The sequence below is a fragment of the Echiichthys vipera genome, assembly GCF_963691815.1.
Source record: "Echiichthys vipera genome assembly, chromosome: 19".
In the NCBI taxonomy this organism is placed as follows: Eukaryota; Metazoa; Chordata; class Actinopteri; order Perciformes; family Trachinidae; genus Echiichthys; species Echiichthys vipera.
This window is the reverse complement of record NC_139844.1, coordinates 18,220,627-18,244,069: the sequence shown is the minus strand read 5'-3', so window position 1 is coordinate 18,244,069 and position 23,443 is coordinate 18,220,627. Positions and strand designations below refer to the sequence as shown.

The 23,443-nt window shown below is 40.5% G+C and overlaps 1 protein-coding gene across 2 annotated transcripts; it reads right to left on the bottom strand.

Annotated features, from left to right (window-relative positions):
* Positions 1–677: 677 nt before the first annotated feature.
* ptk2bb (protein tyrosine kinase 2 beta, b) lies at positions 678–21,820 on the bottom strand. Of its 2 annotated transcripts, XM_083934415.1 has the most exons (31): positions 21,693–21,820; positions 15,899–16,134; positions 15,322–15,500; positions 15,117–15,204; positions 14,485–14,564; positions 14,235–14,297; positions 13,953–14,007; positions 13,700–13,840; positions 12,484–12,558; positions 11,945–12,046; positions 11,654–11,771; positions 10,875–10,914; positions 10,618–10,649; positions 10,449–10,493; positions 10,259–10,356; positions 9,928–10,009; positions 9,744–9,844; positions 8,502–8,617; positions 7,484–7,584; positions 7,244–7,333; positions 5,611–5,815; positions 5,207–5,315; positions 4,704–4,763; positions 4,484–4,606; positions 4,239–4,391; positions 3,966–4,001; positions 2,804–2,828; positions 2,664–2,698; positions 2,255–2,389; positions 2,051–2,131; positions 678–1,502 (listed from the first exon to the last, which is right to left on the bottom strand). In XM_083934415.1, the coding sequence occupies exons 2-31, from the start codon at positions 16,094–16,096 to the stop codon at positions 1,290–1,292; spliced, it is 2,979 nt and encodes a 992-aa protein (XP_083790541.1). In that variant the 5' UTR covers positions 16,097–16,134; positions 21,693–21,820; the 3' UTR covers positions 678–1,289. The 2 variants fall into 2 exon arrangements, with proteins under 2 accessions (XP_083790541.1, XP_083790540.1); XM_083934414.1 differs by having other exon boundaries at positions 3,966–4,391.
* Between the last annotated feature and the right edge of the window lie 1,623 nt (positions 21,821–23,443).

Genomic DNA, 23,443 nt, shown 5'->3' with positions numbered 1-23,443 from the left:
AACAGTAGTACCTTTTAAGATACATAAATGCACCTATTTCCGCTGCAGACAGTACTATTGAATGCAAATTACTTGGAGCCTGACAAGATCTCTCCTGTTAATTCAGATACTGTGCAAGGTAAGCTCCATCCAGCTCTCGCTGGGTTTCCTCTTCACTGATGATATAGAGGAACATCTGCACCAAAGACTGCAGTGTTTCTAGCTTCACATTTTAGTGTTGAATCAGTGGGCTCGGTACCTCAACAGAGAGGTAACGGGAAAACAAACGGTACTGAATGGAACGGTTCTGAAGCAAAAAATAACAGTCCGTAACAAACTGAACTGCTTGGTGGAAACACAGCTTGAATTTCTCAGCTTTCTTTGGTTTTGACCATCAGTGGCATGCTGTACTGGGAGGCTGTAATATACTGAACTCCTTAACTGGGGCCATTTGTCCTGGTTTGGGAAGAATTTCCTTCTTTCTTTCTTTTTTTTACAGGTTTTTCTTTCAGGGCAGGTTGCCATGATTACAATTACTGTATTTTTGAATGATCATACTATTTAATAAATACCTCATGAAACCTGTCCATATAGCCTTATTAAGCTTGTGTCATTCCTGCAGTTGTCCCTCCTCTATATTTAAATGTTCAACAGCAGCAAGACTTAGATTTCAATGAGCAGACATGTACTGTAGTATACATATTTATTTTGATATCAGTTGGTCTATGTGCTAGAATTTAATATTTTATAATAATGATAATGGACATAATACAAAAAACACCCTTTCAAAAATACCTGACAGGCATCTGACAATCCAATATATAGAATATTCTAGTCCTTACCTCATCATTTCATCATAATACAGTTGGATGGCTGACTAACCGTTTGATTTCAATCCGGTTACTGTTGATGGGTAACCTGGGTTTTTATTTGCATTACATTATTTTTTCTGTGCTGTGAAAAGGGATTGCACTTGTCAAAAGACACATTTTATATTTACAAGGATAACATTTTTGAGCCGATAAATTACGTCAACTCACCAATCGCAAAGTTTACATTGAGTGTTTTTCTGAAGTGACGGCATCGTTTATATGATACCAATAGACCATTAATTTCAGTATACAGTATATACTACCTTAGTTAGCACACAACCGCTTTTTTCTTCGTTGTCCATATCCACCGAGTTGTAGCATCACATTTACAGGTATGGTGAAGAACCGCCAACGAAAATACTCGACTGTGTGCAAATGTTGTTTCTGACTGACAGATGTGAATCAGTAGCTTGATGTTTAAACTCAATAAGAGAATTTTCAGTCCATTGGTTTGACTAAGTTGGCCCTGACTCTGGCTTGATCCACAGCGTCCAACATGTTCTTGCTGTCCATGGCCAGAGTGTGAGCTGCAGCCAGCATCTGTTTCTTACACTCCTCCTTCAAAGAGGTGATGGCGTTCTGCTGGGCCATCCGCATTTTGCTGATCAGCTCCGCCATGTCGTTGTTCAGCAGCTTCTGGGTTCCCTCGATCTGCGGGGAGGGTAATCGAGCGTAATGGATGGGCACTTTTTCATGGAGGACATCTTGACATGTCACAGTAGGAAAAGCACAGGTGTAAATGGTTTCCATTCGGCTGCTTCAGTTACAGGTTCCTGGTATTGTTCATGCTGGCTCACTATCACACTTTAAGACTGTCATGGCTTACTGGGACACTAAAGGGGTGTGTTGATTTAACTCCACTGCATTATATTGGCAACTGTTCGTGTTTGTCCATACAATTACCTCACATATATGGTCCTCTACATACATTTTGTTGACCCTCTGTTTGCATTGCATCTGCCGTTTCAAGTAAGCAAGTATGCACCAAATTCTATTTGATAATCTCGCTCCGTAGAAACTGCTCCAATATTCAAGCTGAGTTTTGGGTGTCAAAAAAAAGGCCATTTTCTCTTTAACTATTTGTGTTTGAAGAAGAGTTCTGTCAGTCTTTGTTTCAGAGACAAACAGCAGAAGCACCTTGGGGACAGAAAAAAAAATCAATAAAGGAAGGGAGTAAGGAGAAAGGCAATATACTGTACCTCAGTCCTGATAGACTCGTGTAAGGTGGGCAGTATGTCATCCACACTGCGAATCAGATCTCGTAAAGCCATCCCAACAGACTGTGGGCACAGATCAATGCAGAGAATGAATCAGCTGTATGTCTCAAAGTTTGTTTTATTCCCTCTAAAGCAGCAGCAAACTGTATAATCAAAGTGTAAAAACAGCGGTTTGTCTCAGTGTACCTTGACAATTGTGATATATTTTTCCGGTGGCGCATCTGTGATGTCGTTCTTGAGCTGGACAACGACTTTGACCAAGTCCATGACGTAGTGGTACACTTTGTCATCGGAACGGTCCAGCTCAGCCGTGGGCGCAGGCTATGTAAAAGAGAATAATGTGTTTTAATAATTAAAGTACTCATCCTCATTAATTTACGCAAAGGCTCACTGGGCATTACTTTAAATGCGCGGTGGCATTAATTCCCTTTCAACTGAAGGGTAATTTTACTTTCTTGAGATGACTGAGTTCATTATAAATTCTCTTTATCTAAAAATCAAATCTACTCAAATTTAATTGTCTTTTCAGTGGGCTAAAAAAGATGTTATAATCCAAAAAAAAAAAAAAAAAAAAGGAATCCATATAATTAATTACCTGTGCTGTGAGCCGTGGGGGTTTCTCTGGAGGTGCTGCAGAGCAAAACGATTAACATTACGAGAGAGAAAAGAAAGACAGGAGAGAGAGGTCTCTGAATGAATACAATGGACATTTATGCATTTCTTTTGAGTCCTTACCATTCTCTGTGTCAGTTTCAGGGGACTGAAAAGAATAGAAAAAGATACATGAGCACCGGAAAATGAAACAATGTTGTCTATACTGCCACTGTCAAGATGCTACTGACAACTGCACGAAGGCAATCCTGGTAAAAAGCAGAACTATTTAAGACAAATAAATATATATACAGTATATACAGGTATTAACATATAATTTGTGACAATCACTCAATTTCCTCAGATGAATCGCTTATCATTCTGAGGAGTATCTGTATCCTCCAGTACTACAGTTGGCACTTTCCTACATTTCCCATAATGCTTCTTTTAATGTCCATATAATGTTCTGCAAGTAGCTTATGGTGATATATGACCAGAGTGACTGTTGTATAGCATATTGTAGCAATACATTTCAGTGCATTATCTCTGATCACTGGAGGAGAAAGACAAAAATACCTTTTAAACATTTTAGAATTTTAAAGGTCCTGTATTGTAAATGTGAGATTTGCATGTTATTTTTATTATTATTAAGCAGATTGAGCTACTATTTAAATACTGTGAAAGTATCAAAGATTCAATCCACAGAGACATGCACAAAGCCTCTATTCAGAAACTGTGTCTTTAAACGAGCCGTCAGAAAAAAAAAAGTGCTGTTACAGTCATTCCCCGGCTGCAATGAAGGAGGCTTTTTTCAGGAGGGGGTCTTAAAGTGACAGGCGCAAAAATGAAGCGTTTTAGACAGAGGGTGAATGCAGGTATATTCAGAAAGACAGTATGAGAAAAACTAATGTGGTTTTTGAACATTAAAGCATGTAAATAAGTATGAACCTGAAATTGGGCATAATATAGGACCTTTTAATGTGATTTTTTGTTTGTTTTTCCCTTTTTCCAGTGATCACAAACTGTCATCATCAAACTTTTTATTGGTTTGATTTCAAATTGAAATAATCCAGCTTACTTCACTGGTGCTACAGAAGTTTTAGGTTTCTATTTGGTATTTAACTCCAAATAGCTGCACTCAACATATCATGTAGACTATGCAAACTGCTGCATTGTGTGTGACATCATACAGACTACATTTCCTCACTTGTCCAATGGAAATGTGAGCTACATCGCCGAAAGCAACATGTTTTAACGTCTTCCTTTAATGTGACTCTGAAATCAGCTTGTACAGGCAGACACCTACCACTTGGCCGGCAGCGTCCTCTGGTCCCATGGGGTCCTGCAAAAGAACAGGCATGTTCATTTGAAAGAATATGGACATGGACCCCCTCTTTGGAACTGTTATCAGGGGAACATTCAAACTAAAACTAGCGGGGCGTCGAGTGTGAACGAGTGGGTTGACATTGTTTAACGATGCCTCGTTCCGTGTAGCCTCCAGGGCCACATTGAATTGAGTGGGGGGACAAAGAGACACAGAGAGGGGGTTGACAAAAGTTAAAGATGCTCTGTTTCCCACCAGGAGTCTCTCCTCCTTCTCCAGCCACTTTTCATCCGCCATCATCTGCTCTTTCTGCCGGCGGAGAGTGTTCTGCATGTGCTGTCTCTCCCTCTGCCACAGCTGCGTGGCGTCCTCCCTGCTGTTTGGTTCCACTCGGAAAAACTCGCCCTCCTAGAATCGGTGGTGTGCATAGCAGAAGAATGATGGGTTAACCCTAATGGATTTGTTTTTAGCCAACATTTGAACACTTGAGTCTTTCTTACCGCCATGCTTCGACGCCGAGGGGACCTGACTGGCAACGCAAGAGTGTTCCTGGAGTCGATGGGGGACTGGTATTCACATGGACTGGCCAGGTCAGGTGAACTGGCACACAAAGCCTCGTTCAGCTGTAAAAAAAAAAAAAATCACTTACATAAATATCTTTTTTGAAGTAAAGCAATCAAGGAAACAGGTTAGAGGTTAGAAGTTACTACGCTACTGTACCTGAATGTGTAGACCAATACTGAGCATGTTCCCAAAGCGCCCTGGTTGCATTCTTGAAGGCTACAGTGAATGTTCAAAAGATGTATTAAAACATTCACTCGATTAAAACATTACTTTTGAATTATACGCCAGGGCTGTAGTCAAGACCAACTACTGTGAATAGAGTCCAAGTCCAGAGCAAATCAAATTCTATTGAAGACCATAATAAGCAATAGCATCTTTTCAAAGCTCATATAGTGCATACAGAGTTAGGATGGATGTATTTACAAGGTTGATCTATCTTCTGACATGAATGTTACTGGCAACTGATCGCCAATCAGCAGCCAGGGAAAATAAAATAGAATAGAATAGAAATACTTTATTGATCCCGTCCAGTTCTCCAGCTTTAGCCGAGTCCAACAAGACATGAGTCGAGGACAAGTGCAAGACTTCAGAATAGCGGACTTGAGACCAGACTTTATAATTTTTTATAACATATGACAGTGAATGGAAATGATCTGTACCTTGGGAGGAGGCTCACTGAGGTTGAACTTGGGGTCGAACAGTTTTGTGGAGCGCGCTCTGTCCCTCTCTCTCTCCACTTCCTGCTCCTTCTCCATGTTGTGGACATCACTGACGGATGTGAGATAACAAGTTATATCATGTCTTAGTCAGAGAGGTAAAAAAAAAAAACTATGTTTTCCTATCTTAATTTTAACTATTTAAAAACGGCCTCAAACATCTTCTATATCGAATTTACTCTGATTACTCTGAAGGTTGATTAATACATTAAATTAAGACATCATTCATTGCCCACTGAAAGTCGATAAAATGAAAAACACTTTATTTACATGAACTGTAGTGGATTATTTCGTCATACATCGATACAGAGTAGAAATCCTTATAGAAGCATCAACAGTATAGATACCTGATCTTGACCACCAGCTCGGTGAAGTTGGGTCTCTCTCTGGGGTCGTAGGACCAGCAGCGAGTCATGAGTGAGTAGAGGGCAGGGGGGCAGTTGTCTGGCTTGGGCAGCCGGATTCCCTGCTCCAGTTGGTTGATCACGTCTCTGTTCTCAAGCCAAAAAAACGGCTGCTGTCCAAGACTCATTATCTCCCACATACATACAGCTGTTGAGCAATTCAAACAAAGAGAAACAAAAAATGAATAAACATACGGTTTGAACCTTCATGAACCTCATCCATATGTGCATTCAGACTGAAGTGTGTCTTTTTTCATTTCTCCTTGTCCTTCCAAAAGGAGAAGTGAAAAATGGCCTTAACTCGCATGATGTGGGGACGAGGAAGCACTTTAGCTTCTGTGAAATTGTGCTGTGTGCTGTTGGTAATGAAATGAGGACCACACACACTTTCTACATTAACATTTATATTCAGACTGAATTGTGCTGAATCAAAGCCCAGAGAATCCTCACAATAAATCAAATGCATAGGCGCATAACAATTATATAAACTGCGGCAATAAAGTGTTTCATTTAAGTATACTATATGTGTCCTGGTTCAAAAGCAATGCATTCAGATCACCATCTTGTTAATGTCAGTTCACTGTATCGATGCACTGAAAACATAAAGAATAGGTAGTTTGGTCATGTTCCAGAAAAAGGTCTTCAGTGGAGAGCACACAGTATTATTATGGGCATATGATGAATTCCTTGCTTGCTTTGCCTCTCTCTCTCTCTCTCTCTCTCTCTCTCTCTCTCTTTTAAAAGATGAGAAAAGATGAGGGTGTCTGAACGAATTATCAAAGGTCAGAATATGCCTTTTTTATTATTATTTCTGGGCCTGAAAGCCAAGAAAGATGAAGTAAATACACATGAAGAGTTAGATTTCGGATGTTTATTGTGAGCTACTTAGTTGTGAAGTCTGTTTTCAAGGCGATCATTGGCTGTGATACGCTGACTGAGGCTTTAAATACTTCTGGTTTGCGGGTATGGCACTTCCCTACTACTTTAACCAAGAAAGCAGACTGACCCCCTAGAACAGGCATCTCCAATCCTGCTCCTGGAGGGCCACTGTCCTGCATGTTTTAGGTTTCTCTCTGCTCTAACACACTTGATTCTAATGCTCTACTCGTTATCAAGCAGCTGAAGCTTGTCAGGGGTTTAATAATCTTTCAACTCAGGTGTGTTAGAGCAGGGAGAAACCTAAAACATGCAGGACAGTGGCCCTCCAGGAGCAGGATTGGAGATGCCTGCCCTAGAAGATGCTCTAGTTCTTCTGACTCCATCCAGGTCAGGTCATTGACCGATAAATCGCATTTAGAGAAGTTTTTAAAAAGTAAAGTAAAGTTGACCACGCCTCTATCATCCCTGTTTGCCCCTGAAGAGGAGCTAAGAATGTGTGCGCATAGTACTCCATGTAATTCTGATATGAGTTCAAGTCATGTTTGCCATCTCATAAAATCATGCAGTTTGCAACCTGCCACCTGCCTTTTGCCATGCGAGTGATTGTGCTTCCTTGCTTTCCTGTCTTGTGCCTCACACCCGCTGAATGTCTTCACACCGAGCTGCTGTACTGTATGTTAGTGTATCACAAGCTCACCGAACATCCAGACGTCACTGGCTGTGGTGAAACGTCTGAAGTTGATGGATTCTGGGGCCATCCACTTGATGGGCAAGCGAGTAACAGACGCTGCAAAGAAATGGGAGACGTTGGTATTTTGTGGTCAAAATGCTCCTTTTTTTAAACTGGTTTATCTATTCTGTCAAGGATATACTGTATGTTTATGTGCATTACAAATATGACAAATAGGTGACCAAGAAGAAAAAGTGCCTCTCTTACCTTTGTAGTATTCTTCATCCTCAATGTACCTCGACAGGCCGAAGTCTCCGAGCTTCACACAGTCCGGTTTGGCAACTAACACGTTCCGAACCGCAATGTCTCTGTGACAAAACATGAGTAAGACACAAAGAGAAACGCTCTCTGATTGACCTGAATTTACCTTTCCATCACTGCACTGCGGCCACGATTGCAGCAGAAAACAATACAAAAGTAATCTTTGCGTTTTGCACACAGGCAGAAAGTTATTTCCTTTGTCTGTGTTTTTTTTTTCTTCACCGGAGATCAAATCCAGATTGGCTGCTTTGCTGCCTGAAACCTGTTGATACATTTCTGCAGAAACATCTGAGCATAAAATGTTTTTTCTGTCATCTCACATCAGGTTTCTGTAATGTTGCATTTTATTGTAAATATTTCAAGTTTAAATGAAAAAAGTTTTCAATCCACTTCACATTCAGATTTTGCCTTTTTTTTCCAAGCTATCTATTGATAGGAGTGTCAGCTTGACTTTTTCCTCACTATCCCTGTGAATAAAATCACACTCTTATTTGTCAAATCATTTCAAGAACATACTGTAACTTGGTGTGATCGGCCACGAACATTACAGGCTGTGCCTCTTTTCTTATGACAGTTACAAAGGACCTCATTTATTTTAAACTCCTACCTGAGGAAATAATGAGTTTCATCACAGACATAATGTACAGAACCAGCATACTGGTCACAGTGACTTTGTCTTCATTCCAGTCAAAAACATGAGGCCTTGTTTTTATTGCATAACGTTTTAGGGGAGCCGATAGAAACTTACATTTATGCAACAATTTGGCTCCATCAATTTATAGAAGATTCGTCAGTTGATTGGAGAAATTGATTGTGAATCATGATTATTATTATTATTATTTGATCATTTATAATGTAATGTGTTAGCAGTTTCCCCTTTGATAAAAAAAACCTCACAAAACACATTACCCCTACAGCATTTTCCCATTTACTGGTATAACAGCAAATAAAAGGAGCCTCTCACCTGTGTACCATGTTGACCCCTTCGAGGTAGACGAGAGCTTTGCAGATCTGCAGGCTGAACAGCACCAGAGTAATATTCGTCAGCTCCTTCTGGTTCTCAGCTAGGTAGTTCCCGAGCTGCAATGTCAACATTTAAGTAAGACTACACTCATTAATGCTAAAGTTCAGTTCAACTATACAGATTGATTAAGTTAAAAGTGATATCAAAGTCAAATTGAACTTTATTTTGTTTCCCCATACTCCAAATGTGCGAGTAAAATGTCTAACACACAACATATAGCATAATAGTGCAAAAAGACAACAACAATAGACACAACATATACGGACAGACAATGGACATATACATTATATAGAATACAGCATGCCAGAGTGTAGTACATTTTTGAGGTATGTAATTGAGGTGCAATAATAAAAGGTGCAGTATAGAAAAGTGCAAAGTGCAGAAAGCCGCATGGAGATGCATTTGTATGTAAACATGTAAGTTAATATGCCTATAAAGAGCAATGGGTTAGACAGGGGGTTTAAGTTATTTTGCACTCAGTGGTCCTTGTTTGTGTAATGTTCATGAAATATTCTTCAGTGTGTTGAGAAGTCTGATGAGGGACAAAGATGTTTTTGAGTCTGCTGGTTTTGCTCCGCACGCTGCGGTAGCGCTTGCAGGATGGTAGTTAAAGCAATTCTTACCTTTCTGGCATTTTTATATTTTTATCTTAAACTGCACCTAATACGCGTATGGCACACTAAACAAACTAATCAATATCTAATTCTCATATGCTTCTGATAAAAGTCTGACCAATCATTTTATTCTGTCTAAATAAAATTATTTGCCGAGCTTCCTGCCTGTCATCCGTCGCTCCATTTAACTTGTGCTGCTCATGCTGCATTCTAGTGCCATGGGAAGTCCGAAGTTTTGGACCTCCAACTAGGAAAAGTGCACTGGAATTCCTGTGAAAGTGGAACCTCCCACTGGTGAATTCAGGAGAGATCTATCTACCCCAAAATGGGCTAGTAGGAGGTTCACTTTGACAGGAATTCCAGTGCACTTTGCCTAGTTTTGAGGTCTGAAAATTCGGCCTTCCCTTTGCACTGGAAGGCAGCGTTTCTCTCTCACCTCGTGTCAAGGGAGGAGGGAGCATCAGAGGTCAGGCCGGGGGAAGAGGGTGGGACTTTGGAGGGAAGCGCTGTGAGACATGCGAGAAAGTTAAGAATTGCTTAAGTCATTGAAGTTAAGATTTGGACTCACCTCTCCGTACTGATAAAGCTCCATGACAATCCACACAGGGTCTTCCTCTATGATTCCAATCAGTTTGACGATGTGCTGGTGATCGAGGTTCTTCATAATTACTGGCAAGAGAATTCACAAAGTTATCGTCATAATTATGGTTATCACGTGTATTTAATTATAGTCTTTACATTTTTCTAATTACCTGCTTCACTCGTGAATTTCTCCATCACATCAGGTGCACAGTCTTTGCAGGTCTTCACTGCCACATTAACGTTCTCGCCATTCTGTTAAATGAACAACCGGGGAATAATACACAGTGATGCTGTGAACATCTGAATAGGAAAATAGTAGGAGCGTTCAGACTGCAGCGATATTTGACTCCTGGTAACTTAAATATTTTATTCATTTATATTTCTCCAACAAGCTTCCAACCATTATAGTCAGTTGTTCATTTATAGATAGCTGTATAGTTTTTTGTAATGCTTTTTGCTGTTATTATTGATACTATTCTTCAGCTAGGGAGATACACTTACAGCTTTCTTGTAAACTCCATCGTAGACTTCCCCAAAAAAACCCTCTCCGAGGATTCGGCCGAGAACAATGTCACTTCGTTCGATCCCGTATTTAACAACTACAGAACAAGATTTACATTAAATAAAGTTCAAAAGTGAGTTCACGCAGTTATTTTTCTACAAAAGACGGGAATACAAGCTTTGAACTAACCTGATGTCGGCCTTTCATCGAGAATCTCACAATAGATATCTGATCCTGAAAACACAAAAGAAAGATCCATCTGCTTTGACTTGTCTTTGTATGATCCTGACATAAAGGTTCATATATCTATTGTATTATACACGGAGGTCATGTAAAACCATGAAAACTGTCAGCTCACCCATACTGTGTCTGAGCGAGCTGGTGCCTCTGCTGCTCCAGAGAAAAGACAGAATGAGAGAAAGCCCCGCTCATAAATTTTCAACTTATGGCTCCTCTGAGCTCTGACAGAATGATTCAATAAAACAGCCTTTTTTCATCAATAACTCCAACTTTTCATTTCATATTACAACCAAAGGGAATTAGTACAGCTTGGACTGAGAGGCTGAGAGAGGGCACAAATCATTCAAAGTTGTAAAACAGCCAGCATCCACTCACTCTGCAGGAATCTCAGGTAGGGCACTCCGTGTACTGGCATCTAGAATAGAAATTAGTTTGGATTACTCCAGTTAGGTTTTAATAGTACATTTCAAATGGTTTCATACAGCGTTTTAAGGAATTCTTCACCCATTTGCATTAAGCTTTGTATTGTTAAAAACCCAGTTATACTTTTGAATGGTCATGCATCATTCCCTCATTATCCCCTGTGACGGGAGAGAACTGTATCAACATCAGACACTTCCTGCTTTAAATGACACACAAAGCGTCACAGTACATACACAGTTTGTTGCACTGTATATACATACAAACTAGCTTAAAATAAATTATAGTATATATTGTATATGCCCAGTATACACCGTATACTTTATATATTGTAAACACAGTGTATACAATACACAGTACGGCACTAGAAATTCTGTTACAAGCTGTCAAGTCGTAGCTACAAGCTTGGTAGAGGAGGAGCTATGCCTCTGATGGGCAAATGTATAGACCAGTGCGAGTGGCCTGTGTAGCTGTGCTTTGTGGTGCATTATGGGAGTTGTTGTTTTCAATCCACAAGCGCCATAAAGTCATTTTCCACCTTTTCTCAGTCATGAAGGCACCAAATTAGAAACGTATGTTACATTTCGACTACATACATGAGCCACTTTCTAATACAGATCTATGTTTCCACCGGTGAAGTATTCCTTTAAGGCACCCAATTATGTTCCATCCTTAAAAACAACATATGCATTGTATGCTTTTGCCACGTTGACGTTGCAGCAGGGGAAACACACCTTTATTTGGTCGGTAGATAACAGAATCATCCGTGTTATTTTCCAAGCGGCAGTAGCCATCAATAAGGTCTATCATGTTCTCTGCCATAGGGACCGTGGCCACATTGATCGATAGACGCTATCAGACAGAAGAAAACAGGGCAATGTAAGCACATGTACCAGGTCACAATTCCTGTGCCGCCGTGCTCTTTAGATGTATTGTAAAATGTATTTACTCATTTGAACTATTCTGATTCTTAAGGCTGTACAAAGTAACACAGTATAATAGTTAGATAGTGTTGAAGCACTTACTTGTCTTGCCCCCTCTATGTCGAGGTCTAGGAGAGCCTTGCCGTCACTCTGGGATAAGCATTGTATTTTCTTGATCTGCTTGAAGTCAGCTAGAAAAACAGACTGAGGCACAAAAAAGAGGATGCAATTAGTTGAATTATGATGAGACTGACTATAGTTGACAAGCCGTGTTAGATCCATAATGACGTAAGAGACTAGCTTCTTTAGAAAATATGGTGAGACTTGGGGAAATTCAATGTTTTTTTCAGAAATATATAGGATTATTTTAAAGGAATAGTTTAAGTCAGTTGAAGTAGAAACAAAATTTTGAGAAATGTGCTTATTTGCTTCATTGACGAGAGTTAGATGAGAAGACTGACGTAGTGTCATTCTTCTCATCTGTCAGCAAGGAAGCAAATAATCACATTTCCCAAAATATCCAACTATTCCATTAACAAAAACCCTGGACCTTGTCTAGATGGATGATACATAACACAATGTATTAAGTGATAAAAGGTCAAACCAATCTTAAGTAATTCCGGAATCGTCACCATGCTTACCGCTGAATCCTTGTGTGTGCGTTGGCGAATCCCCCTCCCACCGATGACCAGCTGCACTGCTAGACTCCAACCTTGCTGTTGACAAGTGAGTGTTAACATGTTTGTACCATTAAAGCTGCAGTCGGTTACCTTTGTAAAAAATACATCTTTTTTTCACATCTGATGAAACCATCATTATATCCTGACAGTAGTAGGCTACATGAGAAGGATAACCTGTGAGAAAAGGTTAAACAGAAGGAAACCGATCAGCCGAGGAGTCTCTGACGCAGTGTCAAACGGTCAAAGTAGGCAGTGCAGATCAAATATGAAGCCAGATTCTGTTACTGTATTGCCCTTTTCTCACATAAAGTATTTTAATGAGCAGATTTTAGTGTACTCCTTAGCTGGAAAATAAGAATGTTTGGTAGGATGGGCGTTGCTCGACTGTTTTTATTAATATAGTCGTAATGTAAACAAGAATACATTCATCTTCATTCATTCATCTTCAACCGCTTATCCCGGGGTCGGGGTCGCGGGGGGTACTGGAGCCAATCCCAGCTGACATCGGGCGTGAGGCGGGGTACACCCTAGACAGGACGCCAGTCTATCGCAGGGCACATAGAGACGAACAGAGACGGACAACCATTCACACCTACGGGCAATTTTAGAGTCATCAATTAACCTAACACGTGCATGTCTTTGGATTGTGGGAGGAAACCGGAATACCCAGAGAAAACCCACGCAGACACGGGGAGAACATGCAAACTCCACACAGAAAGGCCCAGGCCGGGATGTGAACCCGGAACCTTCTCGCTGTGAGGCGACAGTGCTAACCATAATACGTTTCTGAAAAAAAACATTTAAAGGGAGAGAAAAATAATACGGTAACAGAATCTTGATTCTTATTTGATCCGTGCTGCCTAGTTTGACAGTTTGATCAAAGTTAACGAGCAGTAAACACTGTGTTAGAGACTGCTGGGCTCTAAATTGGTTGTTCTGGTTGTCGGGTGCGGTGGGATCTTGCAGATGCCATTAGGAGCACTAGGAGACGGCAGACGAACATGATGGTTTCACACATTATCTGTCTAATGTACTACTGTCAGGATATAGTGACAGTTTGAGCAAAATGTCCAAAAACTCCTTTTTATAAAAGTCCACAGCTGCAGATTTAATGTGAACCAGAGCAGATTAAGGTTTGTATAACCATGACTACCACAGGGTTTAGGGGGCTACTCACCACTAGTTCACATGGGAAAACCTCTTCATCATAACTGGCAAACTCTTTGAGGGTCTCAAAGAACTTGATCATGCAGTCGTCCTCCTTGAGTGTTGCGTACTGTTGAAACGTTTGCTGGATCAACTTCCGGAGCTGCTTTGACTGGATCACAAGCAGGGAAATTTTAAATATTTATTACGTATACGTAATTATTGTGTGGTGCAATGTGGTCGTCTAGTCATTATGAATTGAAATCATGGTTAGGATAGTTTACCTTCATGCTGTTAATCAGCTGTTGAGGAAAAAAGAGGTCCAAGCCCACATCTTTTCTTCATTTAGAAAGGAAAAAACAGACAAATAGTAGGAATTAAATATATATGCTGAATATATATATTGCTACCAGATTAAAACATTACGTTATACTGTAAATGTAATCTTTTATGTACTATAACAGGGTATTCAAACTGCTAAATTATCCAGTGGGGCTTTAAAAAGGGTTTCATTAACTCAAAGCTCAACGTTACATGATTAATGGAAAATAAAAACAAAAACTTACTCTAGCAACTCAAAGTTGGACTTCTTCTCAAGGCCTTTTGCATTCATGTCTTTGTAGAACCTCCTGTAAAAAAAAAGAAAACATCTCAATAAACTATATCATCTGTTATAAACCCAAATCACTACCATGAAACTTACCACAGTACATGGACAACTCTAACCAACTCCATCAAGTCACCCTTATCACTGCACTCGATAAAACAAATACACATTTTAAAGGGGAAAAGAATGAGAGGACTGCAGTGACTCACCTGATCTCCAAACAACCCAGCTGCAGGGCCATCCCATCACTGACCTTACTGGCATGATACTGCATGTAATCACTACGCACCTGTCATAACGTGAGACAGAAAAATCAAAGACATCAAAATAATAATACTGGACTATTACACTATGGTAAAAAAAAATCCCTTGGATATGGTGTCAAAATACAGATTTATGTAGATTTTGTTTCCCCTACTACCCATCGTGGACCATTTTTATATTGACAATACTGGCGAACACTACAGATACCACTACACCAAGGAGGTTACGTTTTGTTGGTTTGTCTGTTTGTCAGCAGGACTATGGAAAAACTAGAGGCACAGTGTTCATGACACTTTGTGGAAGGGGTGTACTGTAGGCCAAGGAAGAACATATAAAAAATTGCATCTGATCTGCATCAGGGGCGGTTTTACAAATCATTTTTTAACTTTTGTTAACATTGTGAGATTGGGCATGGCCTTGACGGAGATCTATCTATATTTAGATTTGCTTGAAACAAAAGGAGTGCCACCCACTGCAAATCAACCTTTATCAACACAAAACCAGTAAAGGAAATGTTATGTGTGTAAAATACATTATTTTCTAGCCAAAAAATGTAAAATGTTCTGTAGCTCATTACCTGCTGGTAAAAATACATTAACGTAGATCTGTCATCTTTGAATCTTTCCAAGAAATTAACTGGCACGTATCTGATACGGAGGTCATACCTGCATTCAAAAAGAAAACAAATGGACCATGCAAGCTTAGCAAAGTCCTTAGTATCCAAACACTGTAGGTGTCTCTCAGCAGGTAACATTCAAATGCTCACTGTACAAGATCTCTACCTCCACTCAGCTTCCACATGTTGGCTCTCGTAGCGTTGCTCCACCTCCCCGACAGTCAGATCAGGATGCAGCCAGTGAAGTTCATCTGACTTCAGGTGCTTCAGCAGGAGACCGTAGCATCCTGAGTGCTCAATGTTCGGCCCCAATCGACCACTGATTAGAATTGAATGAATGATGGCCTGAAGAAGACAAAATGAGCCTTTTTGTTTTAAAAAATCAACATGAATTTTTAGTCTGTGGTTGATACTTGCTTCATCTTTAAATGTTAGCGCTAACAAATGAGCTGTAAGGTAAATTATAAGAGGAAGCACTGAAAAAAGTTTTTTAGCGTTGCAGTCCACTGGAAGATAATAAGACTATTTGTGCATTGAGCACTGATAAAGGATTTATTAATGTTGCTGCATTGTAAGGAAGCCAAAAACATCGGATATTTGGCTCAAATACAAAGGACCGCCTTCAATCCTGACAGGTCTTCTTCGATTTGTCATCAGAACTATTTCAGATAAACACAGATTGCATCTTTATCAAAGTCTTGACACATCACCTCCCTTTCCCATATTTCTTAGATTACTCTCACCCTAATTTGCCAGGAGCTGTCACATTTAACCAGCTTGAAGTTCTTGCCCAAGTTGTTGTTGGTGCAGAAGCACACTTTGAGGATCTTGGTGGGCCCTCCGTCCCCAGTGAAGTGCGATTCGGGGCTGGACTCTGTGCTGCTCTGTCTTGGACTGGGCACTTTCCAGGACAGGGTGTCACCGGACATCACCTCGTACATTCTTAAGGCTGGGTTGGCACCATCATATCCGAATCATCCTTTTGACAGAAGAGGGGAAAAGACTTAATAGGAGTAGTAAAACATCAGGGGTCCAAAACTGGTTACAGTCTGCAGTAGACAAAATTAGAAACAAGGAAGAGGAAAGCCCGTTTCATATAAAAGGGTGCCACGTGCCGAACATCAGGCTTTATCTCAGCACATAGCAAACTATGGTCCAAATAAAGCAAAAAATGTAGCTGTGTTTCTTTAGCAGGGGAGTAAACGCTGTTCTGTGACTTGCTTCACCATAGTACTACAGTCATCCTAAACTTCACATTCATGCTGTGATCTTGTGCCATGTGGTGTCTGTGACTCACATCATTTGACTCTGAGATACGCCAATTGCATTCCTTCCTAACTGTGATTTCAAGTGAGGGCCTGTGTGATTCATAAAGTAAAAATTGTGACAGTGTGGAGACTTGTATCATCCACATCAACACGGAAAACTCATTCTGAATGCAAACATCACTTAGCCTAGATGTTATTACATCTGCAGTGTTGAAGGGGAAACTAGCTCTATAGTCCGACAAGGACAACACAACGTCGTAAACCGAAACAACCCCTAAATCTGTCTGAAAGCAAACAACAGGGATGACTAACCGACTTGTGTAGCAGCTTCTTAGCTGCAGGCCGTTATGTAACCTGTGTTCCTTTGTCCTACATGCAAGAATCTGAGGGGGGGACAGCTCCTCTGTCCTTCTCAAAGGATTTATTTAACATTTTAGAAAATACTGACTTTATTAACGTGACGATGAAGATTGACACCACTTTCGTGTGTCCAGTATTTAGCTGAGTTGGTTAGCTTAGCTTAGCTTAGCATATCCAGTAGATTGGAAACAAGGGTAAACAACTAGCCTGGTTCTGCCAACTAGCACATCTATAGCTCACTATTAAACAAACTATAGCATATTTGTTTAATGTGTACAAAAAAACACAAAGTAAAGGAGGCTATGTATCAGAGTATTTCTGAGTGCAGGGACTTCTTGCTTTTCACTTGGGTCACCTCTATTTTCCCAGTTTTTTTGGATAAATAAACATTTTTCAACAATGCAGTTCAGTTTTCTTGACTTAAGTCCACACATTTGACATGTAGGCTATACACTGTAGGTGGGTGATTTCAACATAATGACCCAGATAAACATGCATTTAACATTAGACGTAGAGAAAAAAACGTTACTGAGAACATAAAACACTTTGAATAAGTCTTATTGAGAGGATACTGAGCTGAGGAAAATATGACCCTGGGAACATACTGAGATACACTCCTCTCGTTGAATAGCAAGTTTGGAGGTGCTAGGTGGATTTTGTTACCCTCGGACATTGCCAGGCTAGTTGTTTCCCCTTGTTTCTAGTCTTTGTGCTAGGCTATGCTAACCAATATGTGTGTGATTAAGAATATTTCCCGAAAATGTCTATTCATTCAAGATATGAATACCTCTTTCAATATACAACCATGCAATGGGAGATCCTGCAACAACCACTTATCTTCAAACAAACAGTGACGGTTACTGAAAGTGGTAAAAACTTGAGCACACAGCCACAGCTACACACCTGGAAACAGTCAACCAATATTTTTTCCCTGAGTAAAAAAGCTGAAAGCCTGCACACACACACTTTGATTAAACTTTCAGAGTAGATGGAACATTGAGAGGGGAAGCAGCCAACTGATGCATCAAATCAAAAATCTGGAAAACACTCTCTCACCCAAAGAACCCCCACATAAATCTGACTCTCCCCTCCTCACGTTGATATTCCGCCCTGTCAATCAAACATCTCAGGGCGTGCTGACTCAGCAAACAGAGTAATAGCAAGTACTTTAAAACAACCTTGACGACACACCTAGCAGCGAGGTAGAGTAAAGGTTTGTCTGCCAGTTACCCACCTCACAGTAGTGTCCATTAGAAAAGAGCCAATGTGTGTTTTCTCATAAATGAAGGTCCATGCTGTCTGCCTGCTGTGAGGGAGCTGAGCTGTGTTACTTTCTCTCAGGGCTTTCCGCCGCTGTTGGACGGGGTTCTGTTATGTTAGCCTGAGGCCATGAATTCCCCAGCAGGGACGTGTGTTTGTGTGTAAGTGTGTGTGTGTGTGTGTGTGTGTAGCAGCATGGCCAGCACGTTGCACCATCACCTGGGTGTGGGAGGCCTGACAAGGGGGGATTGAGGAGGCAGAGGGTGAAATTTAAGATTACTTCTGAGAAAAACACATTCATGGATCGAAGTATGTGGGCCGGTGGATAATACTATACATTCCTTGGCTCACAGGGAAAAAAACAACAATGAGTCAACCTAGACACACATATACGTTATAGATTGCTAAAGACAGAACTGTGCCAAATCTGCTGTGCCAAACATATTTTGTGTCTACCCTTGCTTATTTAGATTAACAAGTGTGTAAATCTTTGTCTAATTTTAACACTTAAACACTCAAACCCAGAACAATGTGCATTAAAAAACATGTTTACTAATTGCACCAATTGAAACCATTTTTTCACAGAGCATATAATGCAGGAAAACAATGCTTTGGGTGATTTAGAAGTGGTATGGTATAGCTGTTTATATTGGATTTAATTAGTCAGCAATTGACTGTCATTAAACATGACGTTTATTTAGCTATTTATTTTATTTTATATTTATTCTTCTTTTTTCATTTTGATAATTTAGGGAATCCCTGAGAGGCATTGGGCACTGTTGGACAAAACCTAAGTTTATCCTGAACTTAAAATGGGTGGTGAAACATGCGCATCAACCTAAGTATCTCGTTCGTAGGAGATAAACATAGGGTTTTTTTTTTTCGCCTTGCCTTTCAGTGCTCCCGCAAGCATTGGTTGACAATGTGATACATTGTATATATAATGCATAATGGCGTTAGATATTCTTTAATTAGGTTATTTGTTGAGATTTGGCTACATATGGCTGTGAATGGCTTTCTTGCAGGGTCCTGATGATGGAAGGCCTGACACGGAGCCTGGGCTTACCCGCCTGCAAGCTTGCGTTCTGCAACTAGGTCTATAGTTTCTCTGTCCTGAACCTGGCGTCAGTCGGACTCAGATGATGTTTTCACTCTGAACTTAAGATTTCAGGTTTCTTCGCATATTTGTGACGTGCTAACTTTAGCTTGCTCGAGAACGGTTTGAATCTTCATAAAAATCTTCATAAAAGTGCACAGACATCTCCCCCTTCTGGAGAAGACGATGAAAACACCTCTTCAGGAACATGATGACACGCTACTGTCATTTTGTCGGACAATACTACAGTACATACACTGGTGGCCTTGAAGTGCTTTCTTCTATGTGTTTCTAACAACTCTCTAGTTTTTTTTAGGTGAACAAAAGCAACATTTTCCAGTAGCACTGTGTTGTTGCCTCTCGCACACTGTCATGCTGGCACTTGAGTTGTTATGGTAACAACTGTTCCCGAGGGAGATTTTTATCACAAACTGAAACCAAAGTGAAGTGAACTAACTCTTTCAACACTCACAACAAACGCTGCAGCTGGAATATTCACTACCCAAACATTTCTCCGGATCAGGAGTTATTGCTGCACATTACTGCTGCCATTTCCCCATTCCTGAAATGCACAGTATCCAGGAGGTGAATGACGGGGACTGATTCAGGGCGACAGATTGTAACAAATGAGAATGAAATTCCACAGCAGCTGGCAGAAAAGCTGCACAAGGCCGCACTTGAGAGAGAGACGAGAATATTTAAATTGCTCAGGCCGATTTATCAACAGATATTAGCTTACTGCAGATAAAGTAGTATTGTGTAGGCTATATAGCAACAGTTAGTTTATTAACAGTGAACAACTCCAGATGTTTGAATAGTCAATTAATAATTAAAGTTATCCTTTAAGTAAAGATGCATAATGTCCAATAGTTCTGTGGTGAGAACTTTTCTTTGTCTTCTTTAAGTATTGGACCTTTGGTCAAACACAACAGGACATTTTTCGTTATTTTCTAAAATTTGAAAGACAAAGAGACTAGTAGTGGTAGCGATATGGCCAAATTCTTTCATCCCAATAAACAGTAGGTCATTTTACATCGATATTAATGAATTATTAATGATATCACAAAACCTGTTTTTGTATACTCCTGTGTGAATTAAATACTCACTCACTCAGCATTGAGTATTTTCTCATTTTAATAAGAACTTGAGTGGAAAATTCATAGACATAATGTACAAAGATCAGAACGTTAACCTGTTTAAATGACCAACGGCCCCTTCCTTAATTTCTAACCCCTACTTCTGGCGCCCTCGCTCGGACCACACCTATCTTCGAACTTGGCCTTCACTGTGATCTCCACTACAAACCTGTAAATTGCATAATATATTATCAAAGTGACAATATTTGGCCACAGACAGGCAGACATACCGTAAACACACAATACACAGAACCACCTCCGCTAAAGTTGGTGTCTCTGGCCAGGACCACATTCTGCCATGATTTTAACGGTAGATTTTTGTTTTGACGATATCTATCATCATATCGCCCAGCCCCAAGTGTCAACACATAGTCTGTCCCCCAGAGAACAATGACAAGTTGACTTTTCTGTGTCTTGTTCACAATCTTTCATTTATGTTATATCGTTGGCAGATATATCAATATTGGATTTTTTTTAAATATCTGAACAATCCAGCATCAATCGAGCGGGCTTTAGTTCCTACAAAGGCTCAACCATTGCCTCACTGCGAAGTGGTGCAACGGAAGACACAATGTCTTTGCCAGAATATGTCATGACATGCAGCCCTGACTCAAGAAGTGTCATCAAATAGTGTTTGTGACTATTAAAGGAAATCTGTCAGCTACGAACTCTCAGAAAGCACATTACACCAATCACGCTGCCTGTTCCAGTGAAGTGGCTTTTCATCACACCCTATCTTCTTTTCAGAGGTAATTAGAGAAAAGGATGTTGTTGAGACAAAATTCTGCTTGTTTAACTTACTCAAATCGACTGGAACTCTGGGAATTGTTGACCAAACGCTGCACACTTTCTTTTCTTATAAAGACAGAGTGCACGCAGTAGTTACAGTGAAGCCTCTTTTCTTGTCAACACAGGCAGGCATTCAGACAGGCCTGCTGTCTAAACAGTGCTGTGCTGAGGGGTCTGCATACTGCACAGTCATGACCCCAGGCACTGGAATGCGGCTGGCTGCTTCTTCACCTGCACAGACTTGCTTTGATAATGAACAAAGTTCTCTCTCTCTCTCTCTCTTTCTCTTTCTGGGAGAAAATGGCAGCTACCACCTCACATTGTGGCATTAAAATCAATATTATTCTCTTGTTAAAAATACAAATATTCAAGTTTTAGAGCCAAGTTTGACCTGCTGGAGAATTATAAAATTATAGAAAGTTTAAAAAACATGTTGTTGATGACCAGTTAAACAGATAATCTGAATTTATAAACACAGGTAATGGTTTAAATGCAGGCCTATCTGTGTATTTTGTCAACCTCTATAAAGGTGGGCCTATCCCAAGCACTTGTGTTAGTTGTAATGCCTCACCTCAGCAGAAGTTGTAAATCCCTGTGCTGAAATAAACATATGAATCTCGTGTCTCACCTGATGCTGGGTTCATTCCTCTGAGTGTAAAAGCCTGAGAGATGGTGTTATTCCCCACAGAGAGTCCGGTTCTGACAGCTCGTGTCAGTGTCGGTCGAGCAGGAGGCGGCAGGTGGCCACTCCCTCACCTTTGCAGCTCTGCGGTAAGGTGGGCCCACTTCCTTATTTCATGTAACTGGGAATATGGCGGACTGACTGCCTCTTTTTTTTTTCTTTTCTCCCCCGCAACCGTTTCCAAAGTAAACATCATTCTGTGTCTGTTTCCTCTCTGGGTCTGGAGACGCACGAGGGGTTTGGAAATGTCATGGTCAGTTTCAAAACCCTTGCAAGTTGCAAAACGCTCCAGAAACGTCGTGTAACCAGTGTTTTAGTCATCAATGACGACTTTTATGGAAACACTAGTTACGTCACAAACTTATTTACTGCACACTCGAAGGAATGATATATATTGTGTGTGCATTTCCTTGAATTTGGCTGTTTCCTTTCTATCTACCTGTGTTTTCAGTCGTCTTCACTGAAAACTGTTATTGGCGTTATAACGGTGTAACTACACCGTCTCAACAGCAGATGGCGCTACAAGCTAAACCAAATAAACCAGGATTTTAGCAACTGACTCTGAAGGCCCAACCTTGTTTATCCTTAAAGGTGGATGCATTTCTAATACAGGGGATGGATAACGGATATACATATATAGATATAACAGAATTTACAGCAACAAATCAGTGAAAGGAAGTTAAAAGCTACTCAATTTAGACATTAAAGGAAATAAATATTAAGTCAAGAGAGAAGAAAATAAAAACGGATGAATCTGCGACAAGCGTCTTTGAAATACATGCACAAGCAATTCTGTCGAAGTGGTGCTGAAAACAGTGAAGTTTGGTTTTGATCTGAGAATATTTTTGTATGAGTATGAATGATTAAGTACAAGATCCTTCCCAATCAATGAACCTCCTCCTCTTCATCATGTCTGTCCAAAAGATTTGAATGTACTTTAGTCCTAACACAGATCATCCCAAGTTTCAATACATTCTTGTTAATGACCAAGAATATAACCTCAACATGTAACTGTTTTACATAACTGTATTTTCTTTTAAATCTTCATTTGAACTATTTCCGAAATCAGGAAATCTGAATGGCTTTCTATTATTTTTATGATGATGATGATGATGATGGCGATGTTATACACATATATATATGTATTTAAGACTTTTCAGTAACAGCTTTGATTCCCTCAGTCCTCCCTTTCCCTCGTTGTTGCTTTCTATGCCAGAGGAGATTAGAATAGCTGTGTGGAGCTGTGACAGCTGAGAGGGAGTTCAAGTCTGGGTCAGGACGAGACCAAACAACACCCAGCACCACCACCCAGCAGACCGCAGCAGTGTCAAGGGCAAGAATCCACAACAGGTGCCCGTCAAGCTCTGGGTTGTATGTATTCAGACAGTAGCGGGCACGGGCTCTGCAATGGTAAGCTTTAGCACAATGGCTTCACTGTTCACTGGGCTCTGTGTAATCATTAACACTGACTTTTGAGATCCCCTCCCGCTCTGAAACTCCTAAAATCCTCACCATCACACGCCCCTCCTCCACCCCCCCCCCCCTTCCTCCTCCTCCCTGGGTGCCACCTCCCTGCATCGAGCTGTGCCAGTATTTAGAAACATAAACTCGGGGGCACACAGGTGGTGCTGTGGCATGCAGAATGTCTCTCCTCCAGGGAATCTGAGGTGTTGAGGGAGAAATATCAGATATGTTAT